General features: G+C 41.4%; 1 protein-coding gene across 3 annotated transcripts in view; it reads left to right on the plus strand.

Annotated features, from left to right (window-relative positions):
• TMEM178B (transmembrane protein 178B) overlaps window positions 1-16,874 on the plus strand; it is a 243,491-nt gene that overhangs the window by 187,696 nt on the left and 38,921 nt on the right. For all 3 annotated transcript variants that reach the window (XM_061371985.1, XM_061371986.1, XM_061371984.1), the window contains one exon: window positions 10,842-10,979. In XM_061371985.1, coding sequence (XP_061227969.1) covers window positions 10,842-10,979 — 138 coding nt within the window. The remainder of the gene's footprint in view (window positions 1-10,841; window positions 10,980-16,874) is intronic.

A 16,874-nucleotide genomic window follows, 5' to 3' on the forward strand; every position in this document is an offset into this window, starting at 1 on the left:
GTATGGAGCTGCAATTTCACAAGAACCATTGCCCAGCTTTTGAACTATAGCTCACAGCCAGCACCAGCTTAGCTTAGATTCAGACCAGGGATCTAAAGTTGAAAGATAGCAGAGTCCATAGCCTAGCCTCTGGGACACCAACCCTCCTTCACTCCTGATTATTCCCTTTCTGACATGGCAGAAAAGGCCCTTAAGGTGGCTGATAGTGTACTGCTGGGGGGTAGTATATGTTTGACCTTTTCTGTAGGAATGAGCTTGAAAATGAGGCAGAGAATAAAGGAATGAATATTAATAATTGGATTGTGCTGGGGATTCTTCAGTGGCAACGAGGTCCATTATGCTCTGGAATTAGAGCAAGCACCATGTGCTGTGGTCTTTGTTGCTGCCTGAATGCTACTGATAGGTGAAATTTAATTTCACCTCTCATGACAAAAACCAAGAAATAGGGATTCTGCAGCAGACACAGCCAGTGAAAGGCCCCTCTCTCATGAGGCAGGGACTTCCCTGCTCCTCCCCACGCTCCTGACCATTGCTCTGTATGTGAGCTGATGGCCAACACATGGAATGTGGGGCCCTGGCACTTAGCAAGGCTGAGCCTCAGGTTGGTTACTGCAGTTAGAGAGGAGGCAGGCATGGGCAGGTGAGGGAGGAAGGTCAGGAAGGCATGCGTGGCGATTGCCTTTATTCACTCCCATCTTTCCACCTCTCCGTGTGTGTGTTGGGTATTTCAGCTCTTCCCCACTCAGGAGGCTGCTCTTGCTGTTTCTCATTCTTGCTGATTTTGTTACAGGAGAGGACGTAGAACTGTGCAAAACACCAGATCCAAATCTCATCCAAGGCTTCTGGGACTGTGATGGACATGTGCTAACATACATGATGAGAGCACAGCGTAAAATGTGGATCAATCTGTGGACATTTCCTTTTGCCCCAGGACTTATTTCCAAACCCTTTGAGTGTAGCCAGCCAAAACCTCACTAACTCCTCAGTTGTAAGCTCTCCTCCTATGATACCGCAAATTAGAGCAGTGCTAAGGTGGCTTTCAGGGAGGTGCATGTCCCTGTTTTATAGATGGTGCCCTGACGGCCCAGAAGTGTTTAACAAAACAGAAGAAAGTCTGATTCTCCACTGGGACTGAGGCCCCTGGTGATGTCCCCAGTGAGGCAGGCATTTGGTGGGAGTGTGCAGCCCCTTGGGCATAGGGACCATGGCACCAGGACCAGGCAGGAGAGGACCCGCTTGGTCCTGCCCCTGGCTGGACTGCCTTCTGCAGGCTCCAGAGGCCCTCCCATACAATATCCAACCAAAAAACTTAGGTTTTGGGCAATTAAGCAGCCATTCCCCCGCCTCCCTCTCGTGCCAAGCAGAATTTTAATGTACTTCCAATTTCTCTTTTTAGCACGCACAAAGAAAAAAGAAAAAAATTAATAATCATCTATAAGAGAAGTTCTTTTCAGACAAATGGAGAAGCATTCAAGGCTGATATATATTTTTCCCCACATTTAAATGGTGTCTATTTAAATGCAGATTTTCTGGTTTCCTATGTGGAGCTTGGAAGAAACGCCTTTCAATTTAAATGTTAATAGAAGAGTAAACTTCAAAATCAAAATTTCTCCGTAAGAGAGAGTGTTTTCTCAGAGCTTTAAATGTCTTTCTGTAATTCCTCCCTCCTTCTCCCTCATCCTCTTTCTTCTCTTTCCAGTTCCCAGTCCAACCTCACTTACATTAAACAGTCTTTTTTAAAGACAAGAATGTGCCTTTCAGAGTTCCAGAATTCAAATGCTTAATGCTGGGGTCTGTGGAATGAGTATGTTTGAGCAGAGTGCTGGGGCACTGATAAAGCAGAGATACCATCCCTCTACCTCCAGCCTTTTCCATGCTGGCCATTTATCAAACCTGCTGCTCCAAATGCTTTATGATGGGATTATTCTCAGGCTTGTGCTTCGTAATATTGCACCAGTGGTTGGAGCAGTGGTTGAAAGAGAAGAAAAACCTTTAGGATAATGTTTTTTGTTGCTCCTGAATGCAAGTAAGGCTTTGGTGCTGGGATGGAATGGGAAGTCAAATTCAGATGGAAGAAGATAAAACAGATGAGGCATTACAAAGTCTCTCTCTTTCTGTATTATCTCTTCTGCTCCTCCTGTGGTCCATTCCCACATACCTCCAACTTCATTTATATTCAGGAGGAGCTTAAGGTAAACCTGTGTTTTAAAAAGATCCTTAACCCTGCCTGATACTGGGGTTTTACATGCAATTATGTTTCTTGCTTCCTGTCACACTCCATTTGACATCTTTAATACAGACTTTTCTTTACCTTATCACTCTCTTCCATTCTCCATCTGGTTTTGTCCTCTCTCCTCTCCTCACTGAAAAAAAAAGGGAAGGGATAAAAGTATTTCTGGGTTTTTTCTTCTCCTTCCTTCTGGCCCTAATGAGTCCTGGCCATTAAGTGGTTCAAGAAATACTAACTGAAGATTAAATTCTGATAAACTTCCATGTGGACATGTAGATACTGCAGTGGTGAGTGGCATATCAAAAGCAGAGTGTAACAGGGCACTGCTCACTGTGAAAGGAGACTTTTGTAATCTAGACAATAAACCCATTACTATATATAATAGGATATAGGGATTTCTGTATCCAGATTATTTTCATACAATTGTTACCGCACTCTGTATGTTAATAGCTGAATTCCTCTGGCTTCCACAGCACCCCTGGGAAAAAGGCGATGTCTGCTTTTCAGAGGAAAGCTTTGGAGCACCCAACTCTCCCACTGATTTCAGGGAAAGCAGAGCTCACTGGGCTCTTCCCTCTAGATGCTCAGTCCCTTGCAGGTAGGGGTGCTGGAGACATCACCTGCTCTCAGGGCATCTCTGAGTGCCTGCGACACCCTGGCAGGGCTGCATGGTGAAGCTTGCCCTGATGCCCTACTCTGCTTTTCCTCCTGTGCACTCTACATAGTGGGGAGGAATATCCAGAGTAGTTGAGTCTTTAGTGGTGTCAGAGCAGTGCTTCTCACCAGCACTGAAAGCACTTTACAATAAAGGGTGTCACCTTTGCTCTGAGACCCTGTGCCCATTGCAGTTTTCTTCCAGACCATTGGAGACACATTTAGAAAGCTGAACTTTCCACCTGGGTTCTCCCAGTGCTGCCAGGGAACAGGGAGATGGTGCCTCGCATGCTTTGTGAATGATCACTCTGGCCAGGCTAACATGGTGCTAAGGGACTGTGTTGTTCTTCCTGCCCAACAAGATCGTATTTGTGTGGTGACTCAGAGGAGAGGTCACCCAAAGTAAGAGGTGACCAGTATGTGAGCTTCCTGAGTTCTCCAAGGCAACAGAAAAGGAGAAAAATGAAAGGAAAAACAAACCCCAAGCTCTGATCTGATAAAGTCCCAAAGTTCACACTGAAATTGAGCAGAAGCTATTTTATTATATGTGCTTCAAATTCCAACACCTGTGTAATCCACCAAAGCTGTGTAACGAAAAGCCTCTTGGCATGGCTACAACTGGCAAATGTTTCCTTTGTGTGGCCTCATCCAGCAGAAGCAGGAAGGGTTAGAGTTTTGAATATGAAGAAGGATGGCCAAAAATGCAGGTGCCTTAGACTTTCTTCCCTGTTTCTAGAGAATAAGAGAGGGAAAGGAGAGATGAAAGGGTTGATTGGGCAAATTACAAGTGTACTCTGCTGGGACTGAAGCTTGGAAATGTTCCTAGATGATCACGTATTGCAGTACTAAAAGCCTGAACAGTAAATCTGGAGAGTGAAAGACTCTTCAAGATCAGCTCTTGAGCATCACTGAGTAAGTAGAAATTATCAACTTCAGGTACTTTCTGAGAAAAAAAGATCACTCCAGAATCAGAGAAGGGGCAGGAATGGCTTAGGTTAGTGTAGAGCAGAGCAGAGCAGAGTGGAATAAAGCTTTGGCATGTGCTCAGCTCGTGTGGACCACTACATCAGGGATTGCAAGGTTTTGATTCCTTTCCTAGCCTGCTGTCACTCAGAGCAGAGTAACAACACAGCAGATAATAAAAAAAAACCCTTTTCTTCTCTGGCTGAAGTTTCTTTTTCAGCAGAAGGGCATGTAGGATTGGAGCAAAAGCCTGAACACTTCTATGGGTATTCACAGGCACTTTTTCCCCAAGATCTAACATAAGTTTTCTTCCTTCTACAGTACAACTGCACCTGCTGTGTTAGATTTCTTCTGTGCAAATGTCTCCTTTATGCATTGACCTCTCTAATATCCATACCATAAAGTCTCTTGAAGACATATCCATCTTTTCAGCATCATGAGACACTTTTTCTATCCTTTTTTCCCCCCTACATTTAAAGTTTTGTTTCCTTCCTCTTCTATTGCATCCTTAAATCTTTCCCTTATTATATATGGGTTCTCTTTTTTTTCTCCTCTCTGCTCTACATGAGCAAAAGGCAAGATTTAAATCAGGACTTGATACTTGAGCTCCTGATGGTGCTTTCAGCCACCGCAGAAATGGAGAATTTCTTAGGCCCTGGTAATTTTCCCAAATACTGAAGTAATTGCTTTCAAACAGTAATGCACCGGTGCGTGTCCTGATCTGGGAAGGGCCCCCCCCCCCCCCCCCCCGGGGCTTTATGAGACAGTAAATTACAGTGTCATGTGGAGCTTGCTGTTTGTCAGCATGAACCTCTGAAGGTGTCAGCCTTTGCAGAAGACAGGACTTCATTTCTCCTGTGATGAACTGCTCACCTGGCTCTGAAGTTGTGGGATTTCTGATGGAGGAAGGCAGGCTGAAGTGCACAGGTGGCACCTTCCCTTTGTAATTGTTTCTGTTTTCGTAAGAACACTGAAGAATTGTGATGTAGGAAATCCAGATACATGGTCTGTCCTGACAAGAATTAACTATGCTCATTCTACACCCCATCCTGAGGGATATGTTGACTAGCACAGACCACAGACAGTTTTTGAAGCTTGCTATCAGCATTTCCATATAGGTAAGTTCATACATGCACACTTAACACTTTGTCACACCACCAGCAAAATCTAGTCAAGAGAATTTGATGGAATTTCCTGATCTAGAAGAAGTTATGCATGTATCTATTAAACACCATTGCACCTCTTGTGATACTAAGGCTCATCTAAACTCTCCAGTGTGATAGTTTCTCTTTCTGTGAAGGGCCTTCTCTTCTTTCTCTCAGCTTTGAGAGGGTTGTGGTTTAGTGTGTTTGTGACAGACGTATTTCTGAGTCACTGTCTAGTGCAGAGTACTTACATAAAAATATAATCCACTGTTACTTTTGTTGGAGTGGGTTGTACTCATTGTGATTGCATTAAGAATAATCTTTACACTGAAGACCGAGTTGCCACATGATTCAGTAAAAGGCACTGAGATTTAACTGAGTCTCAGGTAGACTAATACATATTTCTTTTCTTATCTCTCCATACCCGAAGCAGAAAGAAAAGATTAAAGCCTCACCCTCTATTTGCCAACCTCATCCAAAGTAGTCTTAAGCTGTGCGGAGAGAATCATGAGGCAGAAGATGCCACTCAAAATCACTTGCATTAATCCCCACTTGTCCATTGTAGCTGCGAGCTGCCAGGACTGGCATCCAGTAAGACACATCTGTCCAATTTTACATCTTGCCCCCCTTGTAGTTTTGAGGTGAGGTAAGAGAACAGATGATGTCAGAGAAAGGTGCCTCTGTGCTGCTGATTCTTTGTAAGAGAAGTCATTTAAACAAAGCTTAATGAAATCTGGCAAACTGTGCTCTTGGGCTGTGTGCAGTTCTTGAACAATTTCCAATGCATATATTTGTTTGGAAAAAGATGAAGAAACAAGTGATTTAGATTCTTTTCAAGCACAAATATTTTAAATCCCACACTGGTAAGAACAAACGAGAATGAACCTAGCACAGGAGAGTATAGATCAAAGTGACCTGCAACGAAGGGTTATGCTAAAGAATGATGCTATTCCAGTCTATTTCTGTTTGTGGTAATACTAGATTCTGACATTTGGTTCTAGAGGAGCACATACATACATTTGTGGTTTTGTTTTTTGTTTCCCCTTTTGTCAGGACATCTCAGGAAAGAATGGCACTATATCCAGAAAGTCTCCTAAACTGTTCTAGATATTCTGGATACAGACTTTAAGGTCCTTAGGCCTTATGGACCTTTCTCTATTGGGAGAAGAAAGGAGAATATGTAGGATGGACTGTCTGAAACATTATTTGCAGCAGTATTGCACTTTATGATAGTCTGATAGCAAGCTCTGCAGTGTGATGTGGTAACAAACTCTTGAGAACAAACAGTTCTGAAAGCAAAAGCAGTGCTGTGCGGTTAAAGGGCTGTCCAGAAAGCCCAATAGTATAACTTCAATTATAGGCTCTTGCACAAATTTTCCACGTAGCCATGGGCAGGTTGACTATTCTCATCCTGGTTTCCCCATCTTTCATGAAAGGCTCATATTTTCCTTCCTATATGTGTTGTTGTGAGCAAAGAAATCTCTAATATGTCAGAAGTATTATTAAACTCCTCTGTGGAAAGGAAGATAGATATCAACAAGGAGACCGAGCCCTTGCTTTAGAAAGATGACTTGCAATTTCAAGGAAGAGGACAGAACATCAGAAGTCAAAAAGGCATATCGAAAATTTCGAGATGCAGCACTGATTCAGAACACGTTATGTTTGCAGCTGCTGGGGTGTGAAACTTTTTCCATGATGTGACAACCAGCATGAATTACTTTATTGCTCACAACAAATACAGATGGACAGATATCAGGGTGAAAGGAAGGGCAGGGGCATTTGCAAACTGACAGAGAGAACCTTTCACCAAATGCTGCTTGGAAATAAACTGATGTTAATCAGCTCTTCCTTTCTTTATCTTCAGAAAACCTTTAGAGCCAATATTCTCTGGTGGAAGACTAAAATGCTTTTAGGAAATGCGTGTTGTTTTATGAGAATCTGTTTTAAGGAGGCTTTCTAAAATGTTACTATTTCTCTTTTCATCATAATTCACAAAGCTCGTGGCTTTTAAATTTACCATTTCAGTTTCAGTCATACTTCACTCCCTGTCCCTTCTCCAGTGTTACCAATCAAGAAATTTGTTGTTTCCAGCTTAAACGTGCATGATGCCTGTCTGTACTCCTTGTCTGATGATCAACACTCGTTTTGAGTCAGGATAAAGTTCCCTGCCTACAACATGCAGCAGCACCTGTAGCAGTGCTAGGCATGGAAAGTAGTCCCAAGGGGAAGATATTCACACATAGCTTTTAATATGTTCATATAAAAACAGGATGAAGATGATGTCTCTAAAACAAGAGTGGCAAGATAATATTTCACTTTCAGCCACAAGTGATGGTGGTATGTATATCCATGTAGTGAATCATTAAAACTAGTGGTCATACAGGCAAGGCATTGAAAATCAACTGTCTTGTAGGTCTTACAGAGCAAGCAATGTTAATACCTTCCTTACTTGCACCATGTAGGTGCATTTCTAAAGGTTTGGACTACTAGATAGTAGAGAAAGGGGATTCATAGTAACCCTGCAATCTGTGCGCTTTTCTAGTGTGAGGATTTGGGATGGCTGTCCAGGAGGGGATCAGCTGTAGAACGACCAAACAGTGCACATGAGTGAGCTAAGATAAGGTATGTTTGCTGTTGCAGCTGCCAGGCGACTGCATAAGATTCAACAATGCATTTTTTCACTCCTTCGGTTGATTAGGATTGTCATTCCATGATCTTGAGATGCTGTAGTTACTCAGAGAGGATTTCAAAGAAAGAGTGCAGAGAAACATTCATTTCATAATCAAAAAAGAAATAAAAGCATTTTCATAAAAGTAATAAAAGAAATCCAAATCCGGGATGTGTTGAAATGTCATAAAGTGGTGTTCCATGACAAAGTATGACCCTTTTTGCCTTTGCAGAATGTATTCAGGAAAGGTCTATCAGGGCAAATCAAGCTCAGACAAAACTGATCAATCTGTACTGAGCTATTTTTTATTTATATGGTGTCCCTCCTAAATTAGTAGAAGGAATTTATAAATTGCCTCATGTACGTAATGCAAATATTTGCTTTTCTGCTGTCCTTTCCATGTGGAACTCCACACCAACAGAACAGTAGTCATTGAAAGTACCACTAATAGGGGTTGGTGTCCAGACTATATAGGTTCCTGTTCCCTGGTCTTCTCCTCACTAAATACCCTGAGGGTAATGAACTGACCTTGAGAAAAGCAAGATTTCATAAAGAATTGCCATTTTGATTATTTCTTTGGGTGTGCTATTAAGTGCCTGTCAGAGGTTAGCTTTCTGGTTTTTTCAAGAGATAATGTAAGCCCAGAGTTACAATGCTGATGGATTTTGCTGTGTTGTTAGAAAGGGAATTTCAGGTTCCATCGGGAAGAGACGTCAAGTGAAACAAATCTTAGAATTTGGCCTAGAAATCTTGGTCCTGCTACTTCAACTCTTCTGTTCAATGCCAAAACTCATACTGATTTTAGTGGGGTAAAACCTCTTCCTCAGTTTGGTGTATAGAACACGGGGATGCTTCGATCCCCTCTGGGACCTATGAAAAGTACCTCCATCAGCTAGTCACTGGGGTAGGTCTGAGGAGTTACTGACATCTTGCAGCTGAATAAATCTATTTAAATCCAGCTCATTAAAAGCAGACTATTAGGATATGTTTCCATTAGGATGAGCAAGTGCTGTTACCTAGAGTCAGCAGTCACAAGTTAAAATGCAAGGGTTTTGCAGAGCTGACACAAACAGCTGTGCAGCGCTTCTGAGAGATGTGTTGTACTGTTAAAGATGACATAGGAAACAGTAAACAGTTTATATTTCTATATATCTTTCAAATTGAGCCCAGGACTTCATGGACAGACAAGTAAGAAGACACTCTGCTGTCAAAGATGCTTTCTAACATTTACTGCTTGTTTTAGAAAGCACTCTCAGAAATTCCCAAGGAAGATGTTGCCTACGGGAATTACAAGTTTCCACAGGAAATGATGCATTTTTTTCTGCACTAGACCTCCTTGAACATATTCAGATAATTTGTGGGGAGTTTTTGGTTTTTTTTTCCAGTGGGACAGTCACAAAACCTAAGATAAAAATATGAATTTTAAGATGCGTATCTTGTTAATGGGCCCTGGTCACTGGTGGGCTGAAGTCCTGGTAACCTTTACATTGTCAGAGGGACTCCTTGGAAAAACCAGCGACAATCTACAGAACCAGTTATAGGTTCAGTGGATGGGTTGCATTCTGCAACTTGATCTTGCATAACAACTTCTGTAATGAACACAGCCCTGAGTAAACCTTCCACTGTATCAAATCGTTCTGTCCCAACACACTGATGGACCCTGTGGGCACTTAGCGCTTTGGACAAGGAGCTTTATAAATCTCTGATGTTGCTAACCTATCACTGCTCACAAATTTTACTGAAGCTGCACTGCTGGTGTTCATAGTACTTTTGGTCCACTGTGGGAAAAAGGTAAAAAGTATCAAAACTGAGAAACAGCCAAAGGAGAAAAGCTTCTACAGAGACTGGTGAATGAGTCACAGTTTTCAAATCTTCCTTCCCCTGTCATGAGCATTCTGTTTCTCAAAAAAAAAAAAAAAAAAAGAAAGAAAGAAAAAAAAAAAAAGAAATCAATTAAAAAAAAAAAGGTTCAAGAAGGAAACAAATGTTTGCTGAACTGACTTGGCTGGAATTTTCCCTGCACATACACTTGTGACAGATCAGTGCTTAAACTTTCTATGTGTACATGAGAGGGGATAGGGAATAATTGAATGCTAGTGAAGGTTGCCCCATCTGTTCCATTATTTGAGGGTGTAAAGATGCTCTTTAGCTCTCACAGTCCTTGTGATTTCAGTTGCCAGGTGGTCTCCCTGCCCAGATTTCACATCCAACACAGCTGTGAGGGGTTTTTTTTCCACCACATGCATCTTTTTTGCAGAAGGCAAATACACAATACAGCCAGGTCTGAATTTAAGAGTTCCTTACATTAGGTCTTGGGGATGTTTTTCCTTTATTTATAAAATAAATACAGGTAAGCCCCATGGACCTATACCAGATGTAGTACTCTGTCTCCGCTTTCAGAGCACAAAACTCTTCACTCCAATCCTCTCCCCTTCTTCTCCTCCCAGTGCTCCCTGGAGCACTTAAGAACATCCTCATCAGAAATCATCTGACAAGATCACCATCTTAATACAAGAGAGGGCAATAAAGTGTCCTATGCCCTAGCTGTGTATCTGCAGTTTTCTCTGACACCAGAGTATCTGCATGCATCACCATCCTGCAGGTACCAAGTTTCACACACACAGTGAGGCACTATGTCCCAATTTACACACGGGAAAATGTGGCCCAGAGGTGCTCAGTGAATTGCTAAAGATCATACGATGGGTCAGAACTAAGGTGATTCCCCATGTTTGCACTGGAGCAAAGCATAGAAACCACTTTGCATATCAGTTTGAGCAGGTACATCTATTGGATGCAGTGGAGTAATGGACGGAGATGAGAAGGCAGGATTTATACATTGTGCTAGTACCCAGAAACTGGAGGTATTAGGCACAGCATTGCACTGAGGCTATTTTACAACTTCTAATTCCTGAGCAAATTACCACAAGTCCCTTGGGTGCATCTGCACTGAGTTTCACTGTGTGGTGAAATGGTCACCTATTTTCTTTCTTTAGCCCAAGTTAGTATCTTAATTTAAGGAATGTCCTCCTTCTGAGCTATCCTTACTCAAATCACCTCATGCCAACACATACTGAAGACCTTTCAGAGCATAGCATTTTGGATTAAGTTTGTTATGAAGCTCTGATGATGGCTATTTATCACTGCTCACATGCATGTTGTTTTTCTGTCTTCCCCACTGCAGATCTGCGCAGGATGACAGCTGGCTTCATGGGCATGGCTGTGGCCATCATCCTCTTTGGATGGATTATTGGGGTGCTGGGGTGCTGTTGGGATCGAGGCCTTATGCAGTATGTGGCAGGGCTTCTCTTCCTCATGGGAGGTAAGTGTGTTAGTGTTTGAAGAAGAAATGTTTTCCTTGTTGTTTTAATGTTCTCTATTTCCACATACCCCTCATTTTCTAAGTCACTGAAAACGTTTTCAGAATTGTTTTAGGTAATCTGGATTTGGTTTCATTCCAAACTCCTTCTGGTGTACATCAAGGATAACCCAACTGTCATTACATGTTGTTTTTATCACAAAACAGTGTTTATAAGACATAGGGCTGAAAAGGGCCTTTTGAGTTGTTTAGTCCAATGCTCTTTTGCTGCAAGTAATACTATCACCCTTAAACTTAATGGGCTTAATAAATTTAGTACTAAAAATCTGAAGATTATGCAGATGTTATTCCCACAATTATCCTATTTCATACTGAGCCACACTGATAACTAGAAATTGTGCTCAAAGTTTTAACCTGTAAGTGTTCCTTGCGAGTTGTTCGTAAGTCAAATGTAACCTTTAGTTTACGTGTCTTTCTCCTTTCTCGGGTGTACCTGTGAAAAGCGGTGGTATCCTCTGTTGTCCTTTTCACACTTTACATATGCTATTTCTTGTAGGCTTTTCTCTGTAAGACCCGGTATCAATCCAGTAGCCCTTTCTGCCACCTGTTCCTGTTTGTACTTACACTTCTCAAACACGGATGAGAAGGACCATTACCAAACAAGGTCCGATCAATGCCTTGTATGAGTGATGTGATGGCTCCTCTTCTCTGCTGGAAATCCCTTGCCTGAAGTATTCTAGGGTTTTATTTGCCTTCTTCATGCCGTGTCACACCCGAGATCCACAGTCATCCTTCAGCTGGACAATACATCCAGGCCTTTCTTTTTCTTTATTACTTCCTGCTGATGATCTCCCAGTTTCAAGCAGAGATTCTGTTTATTGCTCCCCAGACACATGCCCTGGCAGTCTGCATTTTTGAGCTTCTTCCTATTTCCACTACACCAGCCCTCAAGCTCAAACTACATCTCCCCTGTAATAGTTCAGACTTTCATACTACAGATGCCATGCAACTTCCTGACATCAGCAGGTTTCATGGCACACTTGAAATGAAGGGTGTGAGAGTTAAGTCCCAAATGCAGTGCTGACAAAGAGAACAGCCGTACTTCTCTTTCCTCTGCTGATGGTTTTTGTTTTGCTGGACTTTTGCCCCTCAGGCAGAGCATCACTTCAACACATTTTGTTACCTGTTCATCTATACTGTGGTGTGACACAGCTATGCGTGTGAAATACAGGAAAGCTTCTGTAGTCTCAGAAGAGGATTTAAGCACTCGACTAACAAGTGTTTACATCCCAGTGCTGTTGCTGCTGGTGACATAGACATTAGCACTCTCAATGACCATGAACACATTTGAAATCTGCTAGTATCTTGTGCAAGCACACACTGGTCTATGTGTGGATATCTTGTTGTGGATGCTGGTATTTTATGGGCAATGGGTCTGCTAAATTAGCTTGGTGTTTCATATGTAATTAAAAGCTTAGTTTGCACAGGGGGCTATTTTGCTTTAGTATATTCAGATACCTGTGTGGTATTTAAGTTACTGCAGCACAACATTCAGATTAAAACATTAGGATTATGTTAAATAAATACAGAAAACTTAAACTTATTAGAAACTAGCTAAGTCTTGTTTATTAACTGTAAACTATCACTATATATGGCAGAGTTTCTTGTACAGCTGCAGAGATTACATTTTGGCTTAATGCTATTTGTTTGTCAGCAATTTGAAAGATAGCTGATAAAAGTTTTCCGGTGAAACAAGACCCAGTGTAACCATGCATAATGGGATGGGTCACCCATAGCTTACAAAGCCATCTTGGTATGCTCAAGCAATACACATTTCAGTGGAGACAGATCCAAGGTCATGCAACTGGGAACAAAAAGTGTCAGTCATCCTTGCAGAATGAGAGGCTGCCTCTCAAAAAGCAGCAGCTCTGAAAAGGTCTTTGGGATCATGGTTGCTGGGATCATCCAGCTGCACAGCAGCTCTCAGCACAATACAGCTGCTAAATGTGCCAGTTTTGCTGGTAATATACAATAAGAGCATGAGGTGGGGTTACCTCTGGGCAAAGCACAACTATTTCTGGACATCCTAATCTGGTGTTTCTGCTAAAGAAGGATGTGGAAAGATAGGGAGAGGTTTGCAGAAGAGCTACAAGAATGATTCAGGGTCTCAAAACCAAGAGAAGCACGCCATGCCACAAAAGGCCCATTGCTTGAAACTGTTTAGCAGAAGGTTTATAACTGACTTGAATGAAGTGTGGAAGTACCTATACAAGAAGCCATCTGATAGTAGCATGTTCTTTGCATGGACAAAATAATAACAAGATACAGAAGTTGGAATCTGGAAGTAATTGTAATGAGAGGCACCAGATTATTTTATCTACCAAATTCCATCAAGATGTGTGATATTTTTAATAAAGATGTGTTGGGGGGAGCTCAAACGCATTTTCTGCTTCAGCATAGACACATGGGTCACGTTTACAAAAGGTTACTCTCTTTCTTGTTTTTGCACAACTCAGTGGCAACTTCTGTAGTTTTCCTCATTTCTTTTAACAGTAAAGGTGCATAAAGTTACATCTACAAACTGAAAGAGTCAGTTAATATAATACACAACTACTGCCATCTAATCTAAAAGTCAGTAATTATCATTGTTTGCAGGCTGTGTCATGTTACACAGGCAATCCTTCCATAGCCAACAAACCTTTTAATTTGAATCTTCAAGCTGGATGGTGCTTGAATACAAAGCTGTTACTTCTGTCACGACATAAATGCTGTCATCGTATTGTCCTATTGGTCCTCAGAATGCACAGAGTGCCTTTTAGTTGTGCCTAACTTTGTCTCTGGTCCAGTAATAGGAAAAATGCTTTGGGAAGCAGGCTTATGACAATTAACCTAATTGCAGATGAGACTATGTTAACTTGGTAACTATATAATCAGCCTGAAATCTAACTTTCCCTTCCATTTGCAACACCACTTGTCTCTGTGTGTAGCATTTCCTCTATTTTAATTTCTAGACAAATAGCTCTTCTGTAATGCTTAAACACTGCTGGCTTACCATATCTATGGGTTTTGTCCCTTACTGTCCATAATTCTTTGAACAGGAAATCTCAGTGGAGCACTGAGAAATGTGCTGTGATAATCTAACAAGACCAGACATGGTTTCCTTGGACCTCTGGTTCCTTATTATATTTACTGAACTGTATTCTTGCTAGCCCGTGTGGCAGTGCCTAATAAGTACTTGTTGTAGTGTGCTTGATGCAATTTCTCAAGCAAATTACTGAAATAAGTCATTAGCAAAATGCAGGCCGTTATCTGGTATTAGCTCATCTGGAATCCAGGACATGTAAACTGTGATTTAGTGTGGTTTACACTGCTATTCAGCATGTTTTGTAACAAGTTAAAAACTATTAATAATTCATCTTTTCGGTTTAGTCCAAATGTATCTGTATCAACAGCAATCACAGGTCTCTTATGGCTTCCAAAGTTTGTTTGCATAATTTTCTGTATTTACTGCAGATTTTGTACTTGGATTCCTTATCTTGAACAACAGCATTTGCCTGACCACAGTAAGAATTTTTTTCAGTCCCTTATCTTCTACAGAGCCAGATGGGTACTGCAAATTATGTTTAGTGGGTTTGACCTCATTTTGCATGATGGGACTATTGCCTAGCCTCCTGTACCCTTTATCCTGCAAGGTGGGAGAGTTTCTCTTCTCAAGAGTTTCTCCATTTGGAATTCTTATTCTTCACTAAGACTAGTTCATTTTATGCATCTTATTTGAGACCATTTAATTCTAATACAGAAGTGGGTCATACTCAAATTATACATTACTCCAAGCATCCTCTAACAGCTTCTTGCATTATCTCTACATGCAAATGCATGAAATGATTGAAAATCTGTGCACCAGTAAAAGCTCCATGCTGGGCATGTCATCCAGTAATTTTGCAACTTTATAATAATTCTGGAACCTTAGAAGCATCTGTAACACTACTTGCAAATGTCAGAATCCTATTTCTATTGCCAGGTCAAGGTCAAATTTCAGTTTTATTCCCATCTCCATAAACCTGGGATGCTGTGAACTGTCACACTGGCAACTGTACCAAGGCAAATTCCTATACCTTCAGGAATCCCTTCTTTCAGTTCTTCATCAATGTGTTTAAGAATATTTTCTGTATGATCGTAAGGTCCTTTCCAACCCCAACCATTCTATGATTCTATGATAAACAGTCAAGCTATACATCCATCTAAACCATTGGGTTTTCCAGCAGCTCTTCAGTACATTCATTCATAGTTTTTTCTTGCTTCAGCATCTCAGATTTTGCTAGGTTAATTTTCTTTCCACAGCCATGCAAATTGAACCTTACCACACCTTCTATTATTGTACTTGCTTTATAAAATTAGCTTTTAAAGGCAAACTCTGATAGTTTGTTTTTTTCCCAGTTCAGCTCTTATTTCATTTCAGTCAGCTGTTTTGAAACATCATGTGGCTTGCTTTATTTCTAGTTTTGAGGGCTGGGCTGGCTTTGTACCTAAATGCTCCAAAACTCCTTTCCTCCAGATCAGTGCCTGCCACAAGGAAAGTGGGGTGGAAGGGCCGCCCCATGGTGGCTTCCTCCAGTGCTTTGGCAGTGGTTGCCTTCTCCCCTTCCCTAGCTGGTGCACCTCCATGATGAACTGCTGCCTCTTGTCCCAGCTGGAAATATAAAGTGGCACTTCCAATATCTTGCTTCAGCACAAAAATTATCCCTGGCCAGATTACATCCCTGGCCATCACTTGCTTTTGTAGATAGATGTATTAGAAGACCAACAAAGAACGCCATTGTAAAATGGCCCTTATTAGAGCTCTGTCCTTCAGCTGCACATTCATGTATTTCCTTTTGTAAGTCTATAATTTGCACTGACAACACATTTCAGTGAAATAGGGGGTTTACCGCATGCCTAACAAGGCAGCCCTTTGGGGAGAGAATACTGCATTGTCTTATTTTGTTCCAAATTTACTGCAAACAAATGCAATAAACATCTCTGCACTTGTTTACTGTTTTACCTGCTCTCTTCACTCTTATCTGGTCTCTGCCAGTTTTGTCTTGTGACATGCACTTTAGGATCACTTTAGGGTTTTTTCCCCATTTCCTAACAGTTTCCTTAGAGAAGCATATAATTTTACTAGTCTTGCAAATATTCATTATTCTTTGCAAAGTCAAGCGTGTTTCTTGCTGTAACCTTGCTTTGAGCCAATTATAAGTTTTACCATTAATAATTCAGTCTCTAATTAGTCTACTGGAAATTATTCCAGCTGTTAAATGCCCTTATTCGTGTGATTTAGCTTCGCCATGCAGATCTGTAATAAAAGGACTTCTAGTGTCACACAGCAGCTCATGTCTTGTCTTTGCCTAGTGACATTTTTGCATGAAATACTGGGCTTGAGGCTTTGCTTGGGAGCCTGAAATTCCCGTTTTTACTGGCATTGAAATGCCTGAAAGTCTTGCTGTACACATACAACAGTGCTATGGAGTTGTTGCTCTCTGATTTTCTGCCCTAGCATTTGCTTTCAGAAACATCAGAAATTTCTTTCATCCTCTCTGCCTGAATCCTCTCCAATGATGATTTTCCAATCTAGGGGATTTGAGCACCATTTGCCAGCTCCACTTTTGCTGCTGATGTGGGTTTCGTCTGATCTACCTAAGAGTGCTTTGGAGACGTTGCTCTTTGCAGCTCGTCCATACTCACAGGACTTAGGTCAGGGTTACAAAAGCTTTAAGCGTTTTCCCAGAGCAGAGGTGAACACCTATTCTTTCCAGTGCTGGCTGCTATGGCAGAGATAAACAGACAAGAAAGATGTGTGAGAGGGAAGAAAAAAGAAAGTCATGTAGGTGTGCTGGCACAATTTAATGCTTTAGTTCA

The sequence above is a fragment of the Neopsephotus bourkii genome, unplaced genomic scaffold (genome assembly GCF_033783945.1).
Source record: "Neopsephotus bourkii isolate Nb327-2 ecotype Australia unplaced genomic scaffold, CSIRO-AGI_Nbou_v1 NB_1589, whole genome shotgun sequence".
NCBI classification, from domain to species: Eukaryota; Metazoa; Chordata; class Aves; order Psittaciformes; family Psittacidae; genus Neopsephotus; species Neopsephotus bourkii.